The 20,954-nt window shown below is 37.7% G+C and overlaps 1 protein-coding gene across 1 annotated transcript; it reads left to right on the top strand.

Moving 5' to 3' along the window:
- The first annotated feature begins 71 nt into the window (after positions 1-71).
- LOC118906511 (WD repeat and coiled coil containing) lies at positions 72-18,015 on the top strand. The gene is made up of 4 exons (XM_036874101.1): positions 72-111; positions 7,085-8,897; positions 14,200-14,317; positions 16,136-18,015. The coding sequence occupies exons 2-4, from the start codon at positions 7,104-7,106 to the stop codon at positions 16,255-16,257; spliced, it is 2,034 nt and encodes a 677-aa protein (XP_036729996.1). The 5' UTR covers positions 72-111; positions 7,085-7,103; the 3' UTR covers positions 16,258-18,015.
- Positions 18,016-20,954: the final 2,939 nt, after the last annotated feature.

Here is a 20,954-nt window from a genome sequence, read left to right on the forward strand (position 1 = left end):
ATAGGCAAGGGGCATTGCCGAGCTTGCCCAGCCACTGCTCACCTATCAGGGGCCTGGGAGCCGATGCTTCCGGTCCCCGCTCAGGGCTTCGGATCCGTTGTCTGTGAGCAGGTACGGCCTCGGGGAGACTGATTTTCGGTGGGGCAGTGAGACCAAAGGTATTTTTGTCTACACTGCTTCCCGGCCTGGCTATTGTGGGGAGGCTGTAGGTGGGCGGGGAGGGAGGTGGAAGGACAGGCACTTTGGGGGAGGGGGGAGAAGAGGAAGTGTCACAGGTGTGCGGAGAGGATGGAGAGAATGGTGGGGGGCCGCGTGCGAGGGCTGGCGGATGCGGACGAGCAGGGAGTGGGTTTAAACCGGAGAATGTATTCCCTGTGACTCACGAGTGAAACTTCCGGGAATATATCCTAAGGAAGCCATTCAAAATGAAAAACATGCTTTATGCATAAACACCTTTATCCCAGCGTTATTTTTAAAAGGATAAAGTTGGCTCTAACCAGGTATCTCACCAGTAAGGAAAAATTATAGAACTTCCTCAACAGTGAGGAAAAGTGAATATTAAGTGGCTTCTAAAAATAATTTATAGTCTTTAAATAACATGGGGAAATCCTAATATATAATGTGAAGTGAAAAGATCGTGATATGTAATTGTACAGTATGATTGAAAAAGTTTAACCCAAACTGCATAGAAAAATATCTGGAGGGATGTAGTCATAATTTTCTTTGGATGAATGTTTTTTTGTGTGTGAATTTACCTTTTGACCTTTCTTAAAAAAATTTTATTGGAGTGTAGTTGATTTAAAATGTTGTGTTAGTTTCTGCTGTACAGCAAAATGAATCAGTTATACGCATACATATATCCGCTCTTTTTTTAGATTCTTTTCCCATATAGGTCATTACAGAGTATTGAGTAGAGTTCCCTGTGCTATACAGTAAGTCCTTATTAGTTATCTATTTTATATATGGTAGTGTGTATATGTCAATCCCAATCTCCCAATTTATCCCTTCCCCTCCCCCCTTTCCTCCCTGGTAACCATGTTTGTTTTCTACATCTGTGACTCTATTTCTCTTTTGTAAATAAGTTCATTTGTACCATTTTTTAAGATCCAACATATCAGGGATATCATATGGGGATTTGTCTTTCTCTGTCTGACTTACTTCACTCAGTATGACAATCTCTAGGTCCTTTTGACCTTTCTTGTGTGTTAATTTAAAACAATAATAAGTGTAAAGAACTTGGAATTATTTTATAGTGAAAACACAATAAATTTAGAAAAACAAGTTGGGGAGTATGTAACTCTGTTTCAACCTACTGGAAGTGCTCCATTTCACCTGAGCCCCTTGATTCTCACTATGAGTTGTCTTTAAAGAAGATTAAAAACAGAAGAATTAAATGGCCGTAGACTGAGCACCAGATCCTGGTTCTGACCACCTCTCCCCTGAATTAATATAGTCAGCTTTTCTCTTCCTAAAACAACCAGGGCTCCTGATTTGAGAAATCTTACAGTCTGAGGGTTGAGAGACCAACAGGTATACAGTTAGCTTCAGGCAAATTGTAAATATTTTAAAACATACAAAATAATTGGGGAGCACCAGAAGGTCATTTCAGCCTTTGTCCTCTTGGCTCTCTGATCTTTTAACTACCAGCTCTATAACAGTGACTCCCAAATCCTTACCTGTGACTACCTGAGGTGCAGTGCTACCCTATAAACATCTTAAATGAAGCACATCTAATACTAAACTTATCACACACTACACACTGTTCTTACCTTTGAAGCATTCTCTGTCTTCTTTATCTCTGATTAATGGTTCAGCAATTTCCCAAGCTAAAAATTTGCATGTTATCCTTAATTCTCCTTTCTTCCTCACCACTTATCCTACTTGATAACGATTTTATCTGCCTTAGAAATATCTCTTGAATCTGGCCCTCTTTCTCTACTGAGGTAGCTACAAACTTGGCTCACTTTCTCATCCTGACATTCAAACTATTTCATGGCCCATTATTAAACTTGTCAGCTTCCTAGTTTCTCAGGTCCATTCTGCACATTGTTGCATGAATGTGTGCTGGTTCCTCTAAATTCCAAATTATTCAGCAGGCCCTTTATGATCAGGGAGATAAGGTTGGAAAGGTATAGCAATATAAGATAATTTAAGGCCTTCAATGCTTTGCTTAAACATTTATATACACAGACTGTGGAGACTCATCAAAGGTATTTGAGCAGAAATGCAAAATTACCAGAGCTGTGACTTTTCTCAAGATAATTCTACCCAACACACAGAGTCCAGGCTCTGTGGGAAAGAAGAGACTGAAATGAAGAGGACTTCTCCTTGTCCTACCCTACTAAAAAGGAAGAGGTGGTCAGGACCCTGACTAATAATGGGAGTAGAAAGGATTGGAAGAGATTTTTGTAATTATCATTGGGTTTTTGAGGAAATTTTTCATAATTTTTATTTTTTAATTTAATTTTATTGAAGTATATTTGATTTACAATGTTGTGTTAGTTTCAGGTGTACAACACAGTGATTCAGTATATATATATATATATTATATATATACATATATATATTTTTTTTTTTCCAGATTCTTTTCCCTTATAGGTTATTACAGAATATAGAGTGTAGTTCCCTGTGCTACACAGTAGGTCCTTGTTGGTTATCTATTTTATTGGGTTGGCCAAAACGTTCGGGTTTTTCCATAACATCTTTTTTTTTTTTGGCTGTGTTGGTTCTTCGTTGCTGTGCACGGGCTTTCTCTAGTTCAGGCGAGCGGGGTCTACTCTTCCTTGTGGTGCGTGGGCTTCTCATTGCGGTGGCTTCTCTTGTTGCGGAGCATGGGCTCTAGGCATGCAGGCTTCAGTAGTTGTGGCATGTGGGCTCAGTAGCTGTGGCTCACGGGCTCTAGCGCGCATGCTTAGTAGTTGTGGCGCATGGGCTTAGTTGCTCCGCGGCATGTGGGACCTTCCCGGACCAGGGATTGAACCCGTGTCCCCTGCATTGGCAGGCGGATTCTTAACCACTGCGCCACCAGGGAAGCCCTTCCATAACATCTTACATCAATATATATAGTAGTATATATACGTTAATCCCAACCTCCTCATTTAAACCCCACCCCCCACCCCGTCCTTTCCCCTTTGGTAACCGTAAGTTTCTGCGTCTGTGGGTCTATTTCTGTTTTGTAGATAAATTCATTTCTGTCTTTTTTTTTTTTAGATTCCACATATAAGTGGTATCATATATTTGTCTTCTTCTGTCTTGCTTACCTTACTTAGTATGATAATCTCTAGGTCCATCCATATTGTTGCAGAGGCGTTATTTCATTCTTTTTTATGGCTAATACTCCACTGTATATATGTACCACATCTTTATCCATTCATCTGTCGATGGTCATTTACGTTGCTTCCACGTCTTGGCTATTGTAAATAGTGCTGCAGTGAACATTGAGTTGCATGTATCCTTTTGAATTAGAGTTTTCTTTGGATATATGCCCAGGAGTGGGATTGCAGGATCATATGGTAACTCTATTTTTAGTTTTTTACCAAATTTCTTCTTGTTAGTAAAGATGAAAATATTAAAATTAATTCTTCTAAAAAATCTCAGTAACTTCATTATCAAGTTTGTTTTTCCTTTATTTACAAATCCTTACACTGTGCTAACCCTGGCCGTACACACCCTCAATGACATTAGACTGACTTGGGTGGCCTAAAACATATCATATAAATTGCTTTTGATGTAATTGGCCCGTTAGGAATTTTCTCTTGCAGGAAAATGTATCATGCATTATTTATCGATAAAAGTCTTTTTTTTTTTAAAGTGCATAAGTAGATATTAGGGAAAAACATATATTATCTTATACAAGACCAACGGGTTTGAGATGGCAGTTTTCTTTATTAGTAATGTCAGAAGACATATTTTTCCATTTAGCAAGCCACTGTAGAACCACTTAACCTGACCTCATGTGTAAGAAGTATAACAGACCATTCCCTCTTAGTAAAAGATTCTAAGAGTAGGGATGAAGCTAGCAAAGAGGAATGAGAAAAAATTTGCAGATAAGTTAAAAGCAAATCGTCCAGTTCGGTAGAGAATACATTTCTTTGGATTTAGAGTCTGAAGGCAGCTTCTCAAGTTCTGTCTTTGACATTTACTAAGCACAATAAAACAAGGTTAAAAAATGTCCATCTGATTCAGTGACGTGGATAGCACTGGTGGGTTGGTGAGAGTTGTTTTGGAGAAGAGTTGGGAATGGAGTCAATTTGGGGTGGGTTAAGAAGAGAATGAGTGGTGAAGAAATGGACACTGCAAGTTTACACAATTCTTTGATAACTAATAAGATTAAACATCATTTAGAATATGTTTATTGATCATCATCATTGTTTTGTAAATGGCCTGTTGATATTCTTTGGCCACTTAAAATTTTGTCTTTTTAACTGGCTTATAAGAACTTTTTATTTATTTATTTATTTATTTTTGGCTGCGTTGGGTCTTCGTTCCTGCGCGGGGGCTTTCCCTAGTTGCAGCGAGCAGGGGCTACTCTTTGTTGCTGTGCGCGGGCTTCTCATTGTGGTGACTTCTCTTGTTGCAGAGTACAGGCTCTAGGCACGCAAGCTTCAGTAGTTGTGGCACGTGGTCTCAGTAGTTGTGGCTCGCGGGCTCTAGAGCACAGGCTTAGTAGTTGTGACGCACAGGCTTAGTTGTTCCCCACCGTGTGGGATCTTCCCGGACCAGGGCTCGAACCCGTGTCTCCTGCATTGGCAGGCAGATTCTTAACCACTTTGCCACCAGGGAAGTCCCAAGAACTTTTTATAAATTAAGTATTTTGTACATTTGAATCTTTAGTTTGTTTTTTCAATTAGAAAAGGGCTATTTGAATATATACTTATTATAAAAACAGTCTTTCCAAAAAATACAGAAATAAGTAAATAGGGTCCCACCTTCTTTCTTCTACCACCTCACTCCATCTCAGTATGTACTGTGAAAAGTTTGGTATGTGTTATTTCTGATCTTTTTCTGCATCTTTATGTAAATATATATAAACACATGTATATGGACATATAGAGGTGGATTTTTTTTTCCATAAATAGTAGCTTACTAAACATGTTATCTTGTGAATTTCACTGCTTTTTTTGGGGAGGGATTTTTCCATATCAGTACTCATGGAGCTTCCTTATTTTTTTATTTATTTCCATATTGATGTACATTTAGGTTTTTCTGTTACAAAAAATGCTATAGTAAATCCTTATACACATACATATACATGTTTGAGTATTTCTATAGTAGTGTAAAAAGTCTTTCTTTTAAATCTCTTAATTTTTGTTTTACACATTTGGATCTTTAATCTGTCTGGAAGGTGTTTTGTTATAAGATATGAAGGGCAAGTTTCTTAACTTTTTAGAGCTTCAGATCTGTTGTCTCTCACCTAAGAATAACAGTGCTACCCTCACAGGACTGTTACAAGGGTTGTATCAGATTCTAGGTGACCAGCACCATGTGTGGCACATACTGGACATGTTTATTCCCTTCCTTTCCTTCCAATTTGCCCAGCAAATTCAGGTAGTATCTGGGTGTGTTTATAGAATATGGTCTGTTTTTGCATAGTCAATAACAATGTCATCCTGATTTCCTCAGTTTTGACGTCTCACATTTCACAGAAAGGCTAACCCCAAAATTTTACCATTGAAATTGATGGAAGTTAGTAAGGCTCTACCATATTTTAAACTGGTGACAAATGGGAGTTTAAGTGTTGCCATTTGCTTTCCCTTCAGTGTTAAGAAGGAAATGAAATAAAGCATACTGACAAGAGTCAGATGTAAGCAATCTAAAAGAAAAATATACGTGAAATAAAGTTATTTGAAAGCCTTAAAAATGAGGGTCTTTTAAAATATCTTGGATCCTTAATTGCAATAAAAATTATTACTCTTTCAAATAATATGATGCATTTTGTAGTTAGGTTTTGGCATTTAATTTTACAAGATTTTAATCTTTATGCACACTTATGATCTTATTATATATGTAATTGTTACATACTCTGTTTACAGAAGGACTTTAGGCAGCCATCTGCAGTATTGATCAACTCCATGATGAGTTGACTCATTTCTGGCCTTATGTGCATCTTGCATATTTTATTGGCTCTTTCTAATTCATCATAGTATCATAGTGAGGCTACAGTAAAAAACTGTGATTATAGTAACTTAAAGAGACACAGGGTTAGTAAGCATTTTTTGTTTACCTGATTTCCTATGAGTGGCTTGGAATTTTGAACCAAAAACTGCTACCATAAGCATTACTGTTTTGCCTGTATTGCTGATTTTTAGTATCCCAATTCTGTGATCAAGGAAGTTTGAACTAGAGGTGCCCCCAATATACGTTTGGCTGCATAAATAGCCAACTGTTAAAAACCAGTATGGCTTCCCTTGTGGCACAATGGTTGAGAATCCACTTGCCGATGCAGGGGACACAGGTTCGATCCCTCGTCCGGGAAGATCCCACGTGCCACGGAGCAGCTAAGCCCATGTGCCACAGCTACTGAGCCTGCGCTCTAGAGCCCGCGAGCCACAACTACTGAGCCCACACGCCACAGCTACTGAAGCCTGCATACCTAGAGCCCGTGCTCCACAGCAAGAGAAGCCACCGCGATGAGAAGCCTGCGCACCACAATGAGGGGTGGCCCCCGCTCGCCGCAACTAGAGAGGGCCCACGCACAGCAACAAAGACCCAATGCAGCCTAAATAAATAAATAAATAAATAAATAAATAAATAAAATGAATTAAAAAAGAAAAAACCAGTATTCCACAGAGGCAGTCATAGAATGAACCTGTGGAACAACAACAAAATCTGAAATTTCATCCCCATTATTAAAATTTTACTAAAACATTTTATTCATTAGGTTTCAAAATTTTGACCTTATTTTGCAGGAAAAATAATTTCTCAGCACTGCCAGGCAGTCTTTTAATCTGCCAAATTCCTCCCATCCTTTTATCCTCTCACAATAATGACCTGTGAAAGGGCTAAGCCAGTTGTCCTGTAAAATGTACTACATCCTGAATTTGTCTGACTGTATTCTCATGGTATAACTTCCTAATTATTTCAGATAACCTTTATCAGAAAGGATGGAGTTGGGAAAAGGAAAACTTCTCAGGACTGGACTGAATGCGTTGTATCAAGCAATACACCCAATTCACGGCCTTGCCTGGACTGATGGGAATCAGGTAGTCCTGACCGATTTACACCTTCACGGTGGAGAGGCCAGGTTTGGGGACTCAGCGGTCATTGGACAATTTGAACATGTGTATGGGGTGTCCTGGGCCCCACCTGGTACAGCTGACACACCTGCTCTGCTCGCTGTCCAGCACAAGAAGCATGTCGTTGTGTGGCAGCTGTGTCCTAGCACTATGGAGACAAGCAAATGGCTGATGTCTCAGACCTGTGAGATTAGTCAGTCACTCCCTCTCCTTCCCCAGGGCTGTGTGTGGCACCCAAAAAGTGCTGTCCTGACTGTGTTGACTGCACAGGATGTCTCCGTTTTCCATAATGTTCACTGGGACAGTTCCCGGGTCAAAGTGGACATCAGCACCCAAGGCCTCATTCACTGTGCATGTTGGACCCAGGATGGCCAGAGGCTGGTGGTGGCCGTAGGCAGCAGCGTGCATTCTTATATTTGGGACAGTGCTCAGAAGACTCTTCACAGGTGCTCCTTCTGCCCAGTGTTTGATGTGGACAGCTACGTGCGCTCAATCGGAGCCACTGTGGACTCACAGGTCGCTATAGCCACTGAGCTTCCACTCGATAAGATTTGTGGCTTAAATGCATCTGGAACCTTTGATGTTCCCCCTAGTAGTGAAGGCACTTGTCTGTATACTTTACCAGTTATTGACAAAGTTTCCTCTGAAACAAGTTCTGAAACACCAGTTTCTCCCTTTTCTTCATCCTTTTCTGATCCTCTGGATCTAACTCATATACACTTTGATAGATCTAAATCTGAGGCTAGTTCTCTTATTTGTCTAAGAAAAAAGGACTACTTGACAGGAACTGGCCTGGATTCTTCACACTTGGTCCTCTTGACCTTTGAGAAGGAGGTTACCCAGAAAAGAAAAGTCACCATCCCAGGCATTCTGGTTCCTGATCTAATAGCGTTTAATCTTAAAGCACAGGTAGTCGCAGTGGCTTCCAATACGTGTAATATAATTTTTATCTATTCTGTCATTCCATCATTTATGCCAAACATCCAGCAAATTCAGTTAGAGAGTAATGAAAGACCAAAAGGCATAAGTTTCTTGACAGATAAATTATTGTTAATTTTGATAGGAAAACAGAAATCCAGTGATTCGGCATTTCTTCTTTCTTCAAAGTCTGATCAGTATACGATTCGTTTGATTGTTAGAGAAGTTATGTTGGAAGAAGACTCTCCAGTGACACTGAGTGAAAACCAGAGTGGTTACTCTGCTTTCAGTACTCTGTTAAATAAAGCAAGTAGAAAAAACCTAATTGAAAGTCTTTCCCCAGATTTTTGTCACCAAAACGGAGGGCTCTTGTTAACAGCTAATAGCAGCAGTCAAAGTGGAAGGCCTGGAAGAACTCTTATTCAAGAAATCAAAAGTCCTCCATCCAGTATCTGTGATGGCTCCACAGCCCTAGAAACTCTAGATGCCGGGCCTGTTAACCAGTCGGTAACACTGCCCGGACCCAGCGGCACACCAGACCACACTAGAACCGCGGGACCTCCTAACTTACAAGTGGAAAAGGAAACTTACCAGCTATCTAAGATACTGGAAATTTTATCTAGGAACCTGACTGAAGTGCAGCAGCGTCTTTCTGAACTCTCAGACTTTCTACGTAATGGAAAGAAATCCTCTCCAGTGTATCCACTCTCTCAGGATGTGCCTTATGTTCACATCACTTGCCAGGTAACTTCTCCTTTGAGGAGCTACCACTGGCTCCTGCAGCCAGTAGGTACTGCAAGAGAAATTCATTGATGAGGAAGTAGTATTCTTATTGAAAATCACTGACCTGGACATGTTATATTCAGGCAAGTTGTTATACCTTTCCAGGTTGGTTGGCTGGGCACACATGCCAGTATACACCGTGATTTTATCATGTGCGTGGTGTGAAAACATGAATGATTGCACTCATTCTGGCAATGTGTGTTTAGAAAAAAATTTTTTTAATTCATGCTGTTGCATTGCGAAAACCTTTTCCTTATGCAATTGCAGACACTCTTCTGTTTATAAGAGAGCTTATAATAGCATAACAGCATAAGATTATAACAGCATCTTATAATATGCTGTTATAAGAGAGGTTATAGTCGTTAAAAATTTTTAATGCATCTGTTTATGCCTGTATACGCAAACATAAAATATTATATAAGTGGGATCATTACCGTATCTGTTTTTATCATGAACACTCCTTTCGCATCACACTTGGCCCTGCTCCTCCTCCCTGTAACCCACCTTAACTAGCAGCTTAATGTGGATCCTTTCGTATTTTATTTCACACTCATATAATCTTACACAGATCTTTGTATACGTAGGTATATAGGTGTGGGGGTGTTGGTGGTGACTTTGTCGTTGTTTTACAAAAATGGGGTCATATGGCGCATTCCTTACTTCACGCTGGGAGTATGCTGTTTATTCAGCCTTTCACTTGCTGATGGACATTCACTTTGTTTTCAGTTCTTAGGCACTCCAAATGGTGCTGCAATAGTGTTCTCATATGTATCTATTTGTATTCATTCTTTTATTTCTGTTGGCTTGGTTCCCAGAAGTGGAAGTGCAAGTTTGAAGAGTATATATATATATACACACATACATATATGCTTCTACTTTTAATAGAGTTGACAGATTGCCTTTCAAAGATTTTTTACTAAACAATGCATCATCACATGTCCATCAGCGACCAATGAGACTGTCCTTTTCCTCACTTCCTCACCAATCTGATGAGTGCAAAGTGGTATTTCACTTTTATTAATTTGTATTTCCTTTACTATTAGTGAATTTGAGTATGTTGTCATGTTTTTTGGCCAATTGAATGTGAATTGCGTTTTGCTCATTTTTTCCTATTATCAGTTTACAAGAGCTTTTTTTATATTATAGAAATTGATATATATGTAATAATCTAGATTTTCTTGCATTATTTTACTACATTGTTTTTAACCTTTATTAACATTTTCTGAAATTTAGATAACCAGTTGTGCTACCAACATTATTAAAAATGCATCTTTATCCCACTGAACTTGATCTACCACATTGGTCATATATAAACTTACATATACTGAGATCTAATTCTGGATTCTTCTTCAGCTACTGTAATGCTGGTCTCTTTATCTAGAACTTTAACAATACCACACTGATTTGATTACTGTGGACTTATATATCTTTGTTTTAAAAGATATTTGTAGAAAGTTGGTATTGAAATCAATAATAATATGTAAATTACTATTTAAATAATGGTCAAAAGAGATATTTTAATTAGTTTTTTCATAAAACTACTGTTTGACTCAAGGACATAGGTTTTTAAAAGAACCAAACACTAATTTAAAATTGAATTAAAATTTTTTTAGTATAAAAAATTTCAAACACATAAAATATATTTTTTATTATGAAAAATTGTAAACATACAGAAAGAATACCTAATGAAACCCTATCTATATCTATCACCTGGATTTAATGGTTGTTAACATTTTACCATAATTGCTTCTTTTTTTTGTTTTCTAAAATATTTTTCTAAGTAGAGACATCATGGTGTTTCACCCGTAAGTATTTTGGGATGTTGTTCTAAAGTGTAAGCACATTTTCTTTAATTATCACTGTACCATTATCATACTTGATAACATTAACAATAATTACTTAATATCATCTAATACCTAGTTCTTATTCAAATTCCTAAATTGTCCCCCAAACCGGTTAAATCACAAATAAATCAGTTAAAAATCAGTAAAGTCACTGATATAAAAAATTTTTTTAAATTAATTTCACAACCACATTAGGGATCTTAGTTATATTATGTACCAAAGCTAATTGAAACAAATATTTATAAACATCTAACATCCCAATCCTAGATTTTTGAAGAGGATTTTTCCCACATTGTCTTCAGCCAAAACAAATATTTAAATGGCTTTATTAACTACATGAAGTTTTCAGTGTATTTTCAATAAACAGATTTTTTATTTTTAAAAATTATAGTACTTTATAAGTGTGTAATCTAGTTTGGATTTGTTTTTCCTCCCATGACTTTTCAAATATTTTTTCTTTTTTCCCTTTTTATTTCTCTTTTTGAATAGGCAATTCATTTACTTGCTTTAAAAAAAACATTCTTTTAATAGAAAGGTATATACTGAGAAGTCTTAGTTTCACCCCATCCTTGTCCAGCTTGTTCCCCTCACCTCATATAGGTAACCATTTTTTTTTTTTAAATTTATTTATTTTATTTATTTACTTTTGGCTGTGTTGGGTCTTCATTGCTGCATATGGGCTTTCTCTAGTGGTGAGCAGGGGCTACTCTTCGTTGCAGTGCGCGTGCTTCTCATTGCGGTGGCTTCTCTTGTTGCGGAGCACAGGCCCTAGAGTGCATGGGCTTCAGTAGGTGTGGCACGCGGGCTCAGTGGTGTGGCTCACGGCCTCTGGAGAGCAGGCTCAGTAGTTGTGACTCACGGGCTTAGTTGCTCCGTGGCATGTGGGATCTTCCCGGACCAGGGCTCGAACCCGTGTCCCCTGCACTGGCAGGCGGATTCTTAACCACTGTGCCACCAGGGAAGTCCTAGGTAACCATTTTTATTTTTATTACTTTATTCAGATATTAGCAGATCTTACTATTTATTTTTATTTTTCCTTTTGTTACACAAAAGGTAAGGTACTATATACGATGTTCTGCATCTTTTTTCTATTTAGTTACATAGTCTCAAGAACTCTCTGTATCAGCACACAGAGCTTTTTAAATTTTTTTTACAGATGCGTAGTATTTTTTTTCCTAATTACAAAAGTAATGTATGCTCACTGAAGAAAAAATTTAACCAATATGAGCATATTTAATGTTTGTTTATTGGTTTTTTTGGCCACCCTGTGTGGCTTGTAGGATCTTAGTTCCCCAACCAGTGATCGAACCTGGGCTTTCAGCAGTGAAAGCGCAGAGTTCTAATCACTGGACCACAGGGAATTCCCAAGAATATTTAATGTTGAAAGTAAAAATTCTTCATAACCAAACCCTTAGAGAAAACCACAGGTATAGTTAGTAATGGAAGTATTTATTCCATTTTTTTCTATGCATTTACTAAAACCTTTGTCGATCTAAAAGATATAATATCTAATTGTTTGATTTTATTTTTCTTTAAATAGATTATTTATTTATTTATTTATTTATTTATTTATTTATTTATTTATTTATGGCTGCGTTGGGTCTTCGTTGCTGTGCACAGGCTTTCTCTAGTTGTGGCGAGCAGGGGCTACTCTTCATTGCGGTGCTTGGGCTTCTCATCGCGGTGGCTTCTCTTGTTGCAGAGCACGCACTCTAGGTGCACAGGCTTCAGTAGTTGTGGCATGTGAGCTCAGTAGTTGTGGCGCATGGGCTTAGTTGCTCCACAGCATGTGGGATCTTCCCGGACCAGGGCTCAAGCCTGTGTCGCCTGCATTGGCAGGCGGATTCTTAACTACTGCGCCACGAGGGAAGTCCCTAAATAGATTATTTTATCAAACAATATATACTTTTTTACAAATATTTTTACAAATATTTATATTTGTAAATGCATTTTTTTTAAAGTAAAAAGAAATGTTTTTCTTGCCTTTCAATTCTTCAGTTTCTCAGTTTATAATGAGCTAGTTCAGCCAAGCTGTTATCATCAGTAAGTACTTCTGGAGGTAGAATTTTGGGGACTTTACTTTCTGCATTATAAATTTCTGTTTTCTTTATGTTGAGCATATATTTCTTTCGTAATGAGAAAACTAAAAGAAAAACAAAATAAAAGCAATGAAGAGTTTTTCCCCCTATAATATCAGAAGCCACATTTCATAAGAGTTAAGATGAATAATTAGTTGCTTATGGCCCTTACAGTTTATTCATGTGCTATCTTTTAAAATGTTATTACATAGTAGACATACATCTTTTGAGCTGTTCATCCTACCACAAATGGAGTACAGTTTACCTTTTATCGTTGAAATTATTTTTCTTAGTAGTCAGAAAATGAGTAGTGATAACTTTAACAAGAAAATAAGTTAGACACATAACTTATAAAACTTTAAGAAATGCTTACATGAAGATATTGTCTCGTAATATAGAATTAGAAGTTATATTTTTTATTCTGTGTTCTATGGATATACCTTTGGACTCAATGTGTCTTAAATTAGAGCTATAATTGTTCTATATTTTCTTTCTCTATGGATATTTGGAAACATTTTCAAAGATGCGTTAATTTTTAATATAACTTTTTAAAATTTAAATATCACTGTTATTTGTACGTTTTCTAAGCTAAGTGAATTTTTACCACAGTTTGTTTATTTTGCTTATGCAAATCCTCTGCTACTCCACGACTTAGGGCAGTCTTTCTTGGCATTTTTTCCCCAATAAAGAAAACGTAAAACTTCTTAGTTATACAGGCATACCTAGTTTTATTGCACTTCAGAGAGATAGTGTTTTTTACAGATTGAAGGTTTGTGGCAACCCTGCGTTGTCAGATGATAGTTAGCATGTTTTAGCAATAAAACATTTTTAAATTGAGGTATGTACATTATTTTACTAGACATACGCATCTGCACACTTAAATGGACCATAGAATATGCATTAGGAAACCAAAAACTTTCATGCGGCTCACTTTATTGTGATACTAGCTTTATTGCAGTGGTCTGGAACCAAACCTGCAGTATCTCCAAGGTACACCTGTTTCTAAAACAGCCAAGCCGTTGTTCCTCACCGTCAGATTTTATCTCTCAGGCTGCCATCCATCATCCTATAGTGTTATTAGTCACGTCCTAGGAAAGCCAGTTCCTAGTAATAAGGACATAACACTGGGGAAGAACAGAGCAAAAGGAAATTAGGGGTTGTGTTTTGTCTGATTCTTTAGTTGTGTTAAATGATGCAGCAAAAAGCTCCTTATTTAAAACTGAAGTCTAGTTGATAGCGGTAATAGATAAGAATTTTAAAAACTACACGTTCTATTCTTAGGAAATGTTAACTCCATTGCTTCTGCAATCAGTTTAACAACTTTTATTTTTATATTTGAAGAAATCTTATTTTTTAGGTCCTGTTGTAGAAAAAAGAGCCGTGCTTCTCTGCAACGGCAAGCTAAGACTCAGTACAGTCCAGCAGACTTTTGGCCTCTCTCTTATTGAAATGCTGCATGGTAGGTAAAATTCAGAAATTGACTCTACCTGACACCCCCTCCCTCTATTTTGTAACTTTCACTGGTAATGAAAATGAAGTGTACCAACCATTCAGTGATTCATTAGATAGTTAAAAAGTATTATTAATTGCCTGTTGTATGCCCAGGCCTATTATAGGTGCCAAAATACATGGAAAATATGGGTTCTACCCTTAAGGAACTTACAACCTAGCTGGAAAACCTAAATGTACACATGAAAAAACCAAATAGAGTTATGAAGCAATATATAACAACTGCAAGGAAATAACATAAAAACCTCATATATACTTGTTGCACTAAAACGTAAAGATATAGCACTGCAGAATATTTCTTTTGTGTGTGTGTGTGTGTGGATGTTTTATATATACATTCTTTTTTTTTTTTTAATATTCTTTTCCACTATGGTTTATCACAGGACACTGAATGTAGTTCTCTGTGCTATACAGTAGACCTTGTTGTTTTCTTTTTTATTTTTGGCCATGCCATGCAGCTTGTAGGATCTCAGTTCCCCGACCAGGGACTGAACCCCGGCCATGGCAGTGAAAGCCCAGAATTCTAGCCACTAGGCCACCAGGGAACTCCCACAGAATATTTCTTAAAGGAATTGTCATTTTAATATGCAGCAGACTTGTGGACGTGAAGGATACTCCTAGGTGGCAAGGGACTGAGTCACGCCTGTGTTCCATCCAGTGGAGAGCATGGCGGTTTTCTTATGCCTGAGTCTTCAGGACAGACACCACACTGAACATAGAATTTTGTTTCATTTTTTCCCCCTTAACATGGTAGCATCAGCATTTTTCTATTTTGACACATGCATTTATGATATGACTTCATAACTGTTATTTTTACTGGGTTAATAGTCTATCCTGGGCGTACCATATATTTTTTTCCTTCCAGTTTTATTGAGATATAATTGACATACAGCACTGTGTAAATCTAAAGTGTACAACATAATGATTTGACTTACATGCATCATGAAATGATGATCACTGTAAGTTAGTGAACATCCATCACCTCATATAGATAGAAAAAACTTTTTTTCCTTGTGATGAGGATTTACTCTTTTAATACCATATTTTACTTGGCCATGTTTTCTTTGACATTTAGGTGGTTTCCAATTTTTCATTATCATAAATAACCCTAATAAAAACCTCTCTGCATATTTTACATGTTTTTGGAAAGTGTAGATTTTTAGAAGTGAAATTACAGGGTCAACAGGTGAGACACAGTAGACTCGAAAGAACCAGAGAAAGTCCAGGTATGTATTATGCTAGTGGCCGTAGGTTACCCCAGAACAAACTATTTAGGATTATCTGGGCCATTCTAGTCTAGCTCTAGTCAGCTCAGCCTCCTTGGGTGTCTAGAGGCTGGTATGGATCTCAAGAATATAGATGTTTCCTCCAAAGAGTAGCTGTTCCCAACTTCACATAGTTTCTGGAGAAACTGCTTAACAGCATGTATTGATATATAAGTTAGGAACACCATACACAACCCCTAACACCTGTGTGCACACATGCACACACAAGCTCAAATGCATAGCACTGAGTGATTAATGCCTAACCTGGGTGAAAATACATGTCCCTTACCTATGCCTGTCATCAACATCCCCTTGCTGCCATGTAACCTGACCTTAACTTTATACCAGGTCCCTCCGTCTCCCCATTCTCTATAATGTCTTGTGACGATCAGGTTCATCAACTACTACATTCTTTTCCTCATAAAAGTTGTATTTGTCATATTTTTCTTTATAGAATAAGACAGGATGTCCTAAATTGCCTATGTGTTTATTTTACTTTGCAGACTCCCACTGGATCCTTCTCTGTGCTGATAGCGAAGGCTTCATCCCCTTAACTTTCACAGCCACACAGGAAATAGTCATAAGAGATGGTAGGTCAAATGACTTTAGGGGCCCTGTCTCTTGAAGTCTTTTAGAGACATACTGCCCAAAGCATAGATGCCACCGGCTGTTCTAACCATTTTGGCAGTATAGTCTGATACTCGTTTGCAGAATATTTGCTGCACAGCCTTTCAGATGAGGTTGTTACAAGTAAGATCTGTTTTCTGAGGTGGACGCTCCCCAGCTGGGATTTGTACTGTCGCTGGGAGGTGAAGAACTTGCCACGGCTGGCTCGGCCACCTCTCCCCACAGGCTGACATTGCCTACTCTCAGCAGAGCCCAGTCTTTGGTAGATGGCTCAGAAAGTGGTTATTTATGTGTTCATTACTGTGTGGTTTTGTCTAAGGGCAGAATTCCCGGCGCAAAGCGATTTTATGGTGCCATATGGATTGTGTTTTGTGGTTTCTCTGAGGTTTTTTTGTCCCTTGCCCAAAACAGTGTTAAAGCCCTTAGAAGCACTTAAAAGGTACCTCAGCATTGTTATAGATCTTTTTCTTGGCTTAAAGTTGAGTGTGAGGAGTGCTGGAGAACATCTGCTGCAGCCTGTCTTTTTACACCAAATGAGCAGGAATCAGCAGAGCTCAAAGGAAGACAAAAAATCGATTGACTTCTGCTCCCAGGGCTACCTAGAACAGAAAGTAGTTCTCATGTTGGCTGGACCTCCCAGGATTTAAACCTAACCCTCTCGCTTCCCTAGAAAATTCTGGCTGATATAGTTCCAGGTACTCCTAAAAACTGTCCCTGGGCAAATTTCAAATGAAATTTCAGTGCTTTGACTCCCTCTGGACCCCACTTGAGTGTGTCCTGATGTTACTAGTATAATGCCAAGCATAGGTGAGGCCTACAGCATGATTTTGTGCTGTTGCCATTCATGATTTTCTCCCTGATAGGTTACCCACCCCCCATTGTTGGGATCATAAAAATGTCCTATTTTTTTCCCAGTAATCAACTCCCTTAAATTGTCACTTTAATTTTAATATTTTTCTTCCCCCCACCCCCCGGATTCAAGTCTTAGAGACCAGCATAGAATCTGCGAGAGAAAGTTTTTATTTCAGAAAGTTGGAGGTTTCACTGAATCTGAGATAGTTTATTATAATTATGGGCTAAAGCGCCAGCTTAGCGTAGTGGAAAGAGCCCTGATTCCAGCTTCAGACAGACTCACCATTTCTCACTGCCTTCAGATAGTTATAAGCTTCAGTCACTGCGGCATAATGAACAGATCAGTGTGTAGCTGGTCAGAGCACATCTGCAGATAAATTGTTTCAGCCATAGGAGCTCAGATGCATAAGAGCTCAAGTGCATCTTTTTCACCCTTTATTTTAAAATCATCTGGAAAGAAATATATTGTACCCTTGAGGACTCCTGTTGGTCTTTTACAGTTTATGAAGGTGGAGCTGGGATAGGGAAGAAACGAGGGCCCACTTTGTGATTGAAATGCATTAGAGGAGCTGCTGGGATAATGGAAGTGGAGCCCCCTTGTCTGGAATCAGTTGCCTGAGAGCATTGGCTGAGGACAGTCTGAGGCCTGCTTCCATTTTCAAAGAAAATGTCCGGGTGGGGTGAAAACATAGAACTGTGAAGCCTCAAGAGGGGGTCTGGGGTACCCCATAGTAAGACCAGTGTAGGTGCCGCACTCAACGTGTATGTTATAATCATTTCGCTGGTCAGAATCCTGTGAATGAGTCTTCAATAAAATCACTAATGGTTGTTGTGGCTTTTGTGAATGTTTTGATGGTGTTTGCTTTGTGATTGTTTCTGGTATAAAGGAATGTTCTTGATTTTACATATGTGTATGTTTTCTTTGTATTTCTTCTGGTGGAGAGTCCAGAACATAAATTTTTTTTTTTTTTCCGGCAAATCTGATTCCATGACAACTCTCAAACATAAGATGTTTCCTTGGCCTTTACTATTTATAATCATTGGAATCCTAGAAGTTAATCCAGTATTTGTTGGTTTTGGGAGAGAAGGAAACAGGGAGAGAAGAGCTAAATTCTTTAAATTATTGTTTAATGTTACATTGAGAACATTTTTGCATAAAGACATTATTTATAAATCCTATTTTGCGCCCACATTTTAAAACATTTTGTACGGTATTATTTGATAAATGCAGTAGATGTAAGGTGTAGGAAGGCTTAACAATAAAGTGAACCATCTACCACCTAATTTAAGAACCAGAACATTACTAGGAACCATTCAAACTCCCTGTGTATCCCTCCTGGATCCTTCTCCATAGAGGTAACTCCACCCCAGAGGTGACTAATCTCTAGATTGTTGTAAATTATCATTTCTTCATTTCTTTTCTTTTTATTTTTTATTCTTAATTTAATTTTATTTTGGCCCCGCTGTGCAGCTTGTGGGATCTTAGTTCCCTGACCACGGATTGAACCCAGGCCACCTCAGTGAAAGCGCCAAGTCCTAACCATTAAACCACCAGGGAATTCCCTTTTTCTTTTTAAAAAGGAGTTTCACCATGATCACGTATACACATTGGCCTAGATAATGTAATGTTTTTGAGCTTTATACAGTGGTATTTTATTGTATGTACTCTTCTGCAACCTTTTTTTTCACTCAGTATTGTTTCTAAGGTTCATACTTGTTATGTGTATGTTCTATTGCTTTCATTGTTTCAAGTTACCACAATTTTTCCATTTTCTTGCTGTGCACATTTGGATTGTCCCCTGGTTCTATTTTTGCGATTATAAACAATATTGCTTTGAATATTCTTATTAAATGTCTCCTGATGCAGGTGTTTAAAAAGTCCCTCTAGGGCCTTTTATCTAGACGTGGAATTGCTGGAGCACAGGGTGTATGTAAATTCAAGTTATTTTCCAAGGTGGTTATATCAGTCTTCATTCCCAACAGCTCCTGTTGCTCTGTAGGCTTAAGGGTTCTTAATTTATGACCCTCCAATAGTTATAAATGGTTTCTCCTTTAACCTGATTTTTACTTCTGGACCAACAATGAAATTGAGCATCTTTCATGTGTTTATTGGTCATTCCAGTTTTCTCTTTTGCAAAATGCCTGTTCTTGTCTTTTGCCCAAATTTCTATTGGGTGGTCTTTTTCTTGTCGAGTTGTAGGGATTCTCTTTTTTTAAATTGAAGTATGGTTGATTTACAATATTATGTTACCAACTTGTAGGGATTCTTTATATATTCTAGATGTTGTTAGTATGTGGCTAATATCTTCACCCAGTTTGTGACTTGTCTTTTCTCTTCCTTGATGGTGTGTTTTATTGAACAAACATAGTTAATTTTAATGAAGTCACATTTTTTTAATTGAAGTATACTTGATTTACAATGTAATGAAGTCACATTTATCTTTCCTTTCATGAAAGTTTTGTCTTTCACATTTCTTTAATCAACATTCTGTTGGGTACTTGAGTGGGACCCTCTGTAGATCTCCCGAGTTTTCTCTTGAGGAGTAACTCACTCCTCCACTATTCTGTCCTGCAAACTCTAGCCACTTTGGTCTCTTCCAGCTTGTCTTCTCAACTCAGGGAGCCCTCTGGACTCTAAATTGGTTCTCTTCACTGTCATCTGGAAATTCTCAAGGCAGTAAACTGGGACAGTTGTAAATTTCGCCTCATTTGTTTCCCTTCTCTTAGAGATTACTCCTTTGTTGCCTGATGCCAACTGTACACTGTTGCCTGTACAGTGCCTTGAAAACTGTTGTTTAATATATTCTGTCCAGTTTTGTTTGTTTGTTTGTTTTTTAACAAACCAGCCAAGAGGTGAGATCTGGTCTCTACTGCTCCATCATGGGCAGAAGCAGAAGTTTTTCCACATTTTGTTCATTTATTCTTAGGTACTTTATATTTTTTGTTGCTACAGTGAATGATATTTTTTAAAAATTATATTTTATAAGTGTTGCATATAAAGTACAATTCTTTTTTGTTAATTTTATATCCAACTACCTTGCTATCCTGTCTTATTAATTCTAATAACTTATCTGTAGATTCTTTGGGTTTCCTATGTAGGCAATCATATCATTCACCAGTAGTGAAAATTTTGTGGATAGTGGGCATCCTTTCCTTATTCCTGATTTTAAAGGAACTGTTTCGCCATTAAGAGTGATGTTTGCCCTAGGTTTTTGGTAGATACCCTTTCTTATGTTTAAAAATTTCCTTTTCTTCTTGGCTTGTTAAGTACTTTTATCATGAATGGGTGTTAGATTTTTATCAAATGGTTCTTTCTGTATCTATTGAGACTGTAATTTTTATCTCCCTTAATCTGTTAATGTGGTGAATATCACTTGATGGATTTTTCTAACATTAAACAAACTTTGCATTGTTGGAATACACCCAATAATGTTCATGATGTATTTATTTTTTAGACATTGCCAGACGCAGTTTGCTAATATTTTGTTTTGGATTCTTGCTTCTATGTTCATAAGTAAGATTAACCTGCAAATTTCCTTTCTGTTTGCTTTTGCTTGTCTAGTTTTGGTTTCGAGCTTATTCTGGCCTGGTATAATGAGTTGCTGAGTATGCCTTTTTCTATTCCCTGGAAAAGTTTTCATAAGATAGGAATGATCCTTGATTGAGTGTTTTATAGAATTTGGATCCGGTGTTTTCTTTGTGGGAATGTTTTAAAATACGTATTTTATTCCTTTAATATTTATGAGACCATTTAGGATTTCTGTATATTTACACCCAGACACATACACACTCAGTTCTGTTATAATGTTTGTTTTGAAAACAAATTTGTTCCAACATAATTGC

Source organism: Balaenoptera musculus, chromosome 13, assembly GCF_009873245.2.
Source record: "Balaenoptera musculus isolate JJ_BM4_2016_0621 chromosome 13, mBalMus1.pri.v3, whole genome shotgun sequence".
Classification (NCBI taxonomy): Eukaryota; Metazoa; Chordata; class Mammalia; order Artiodactyla; family Balaenopteridae; genus Balaenoptera; species Balaenoptera musculus.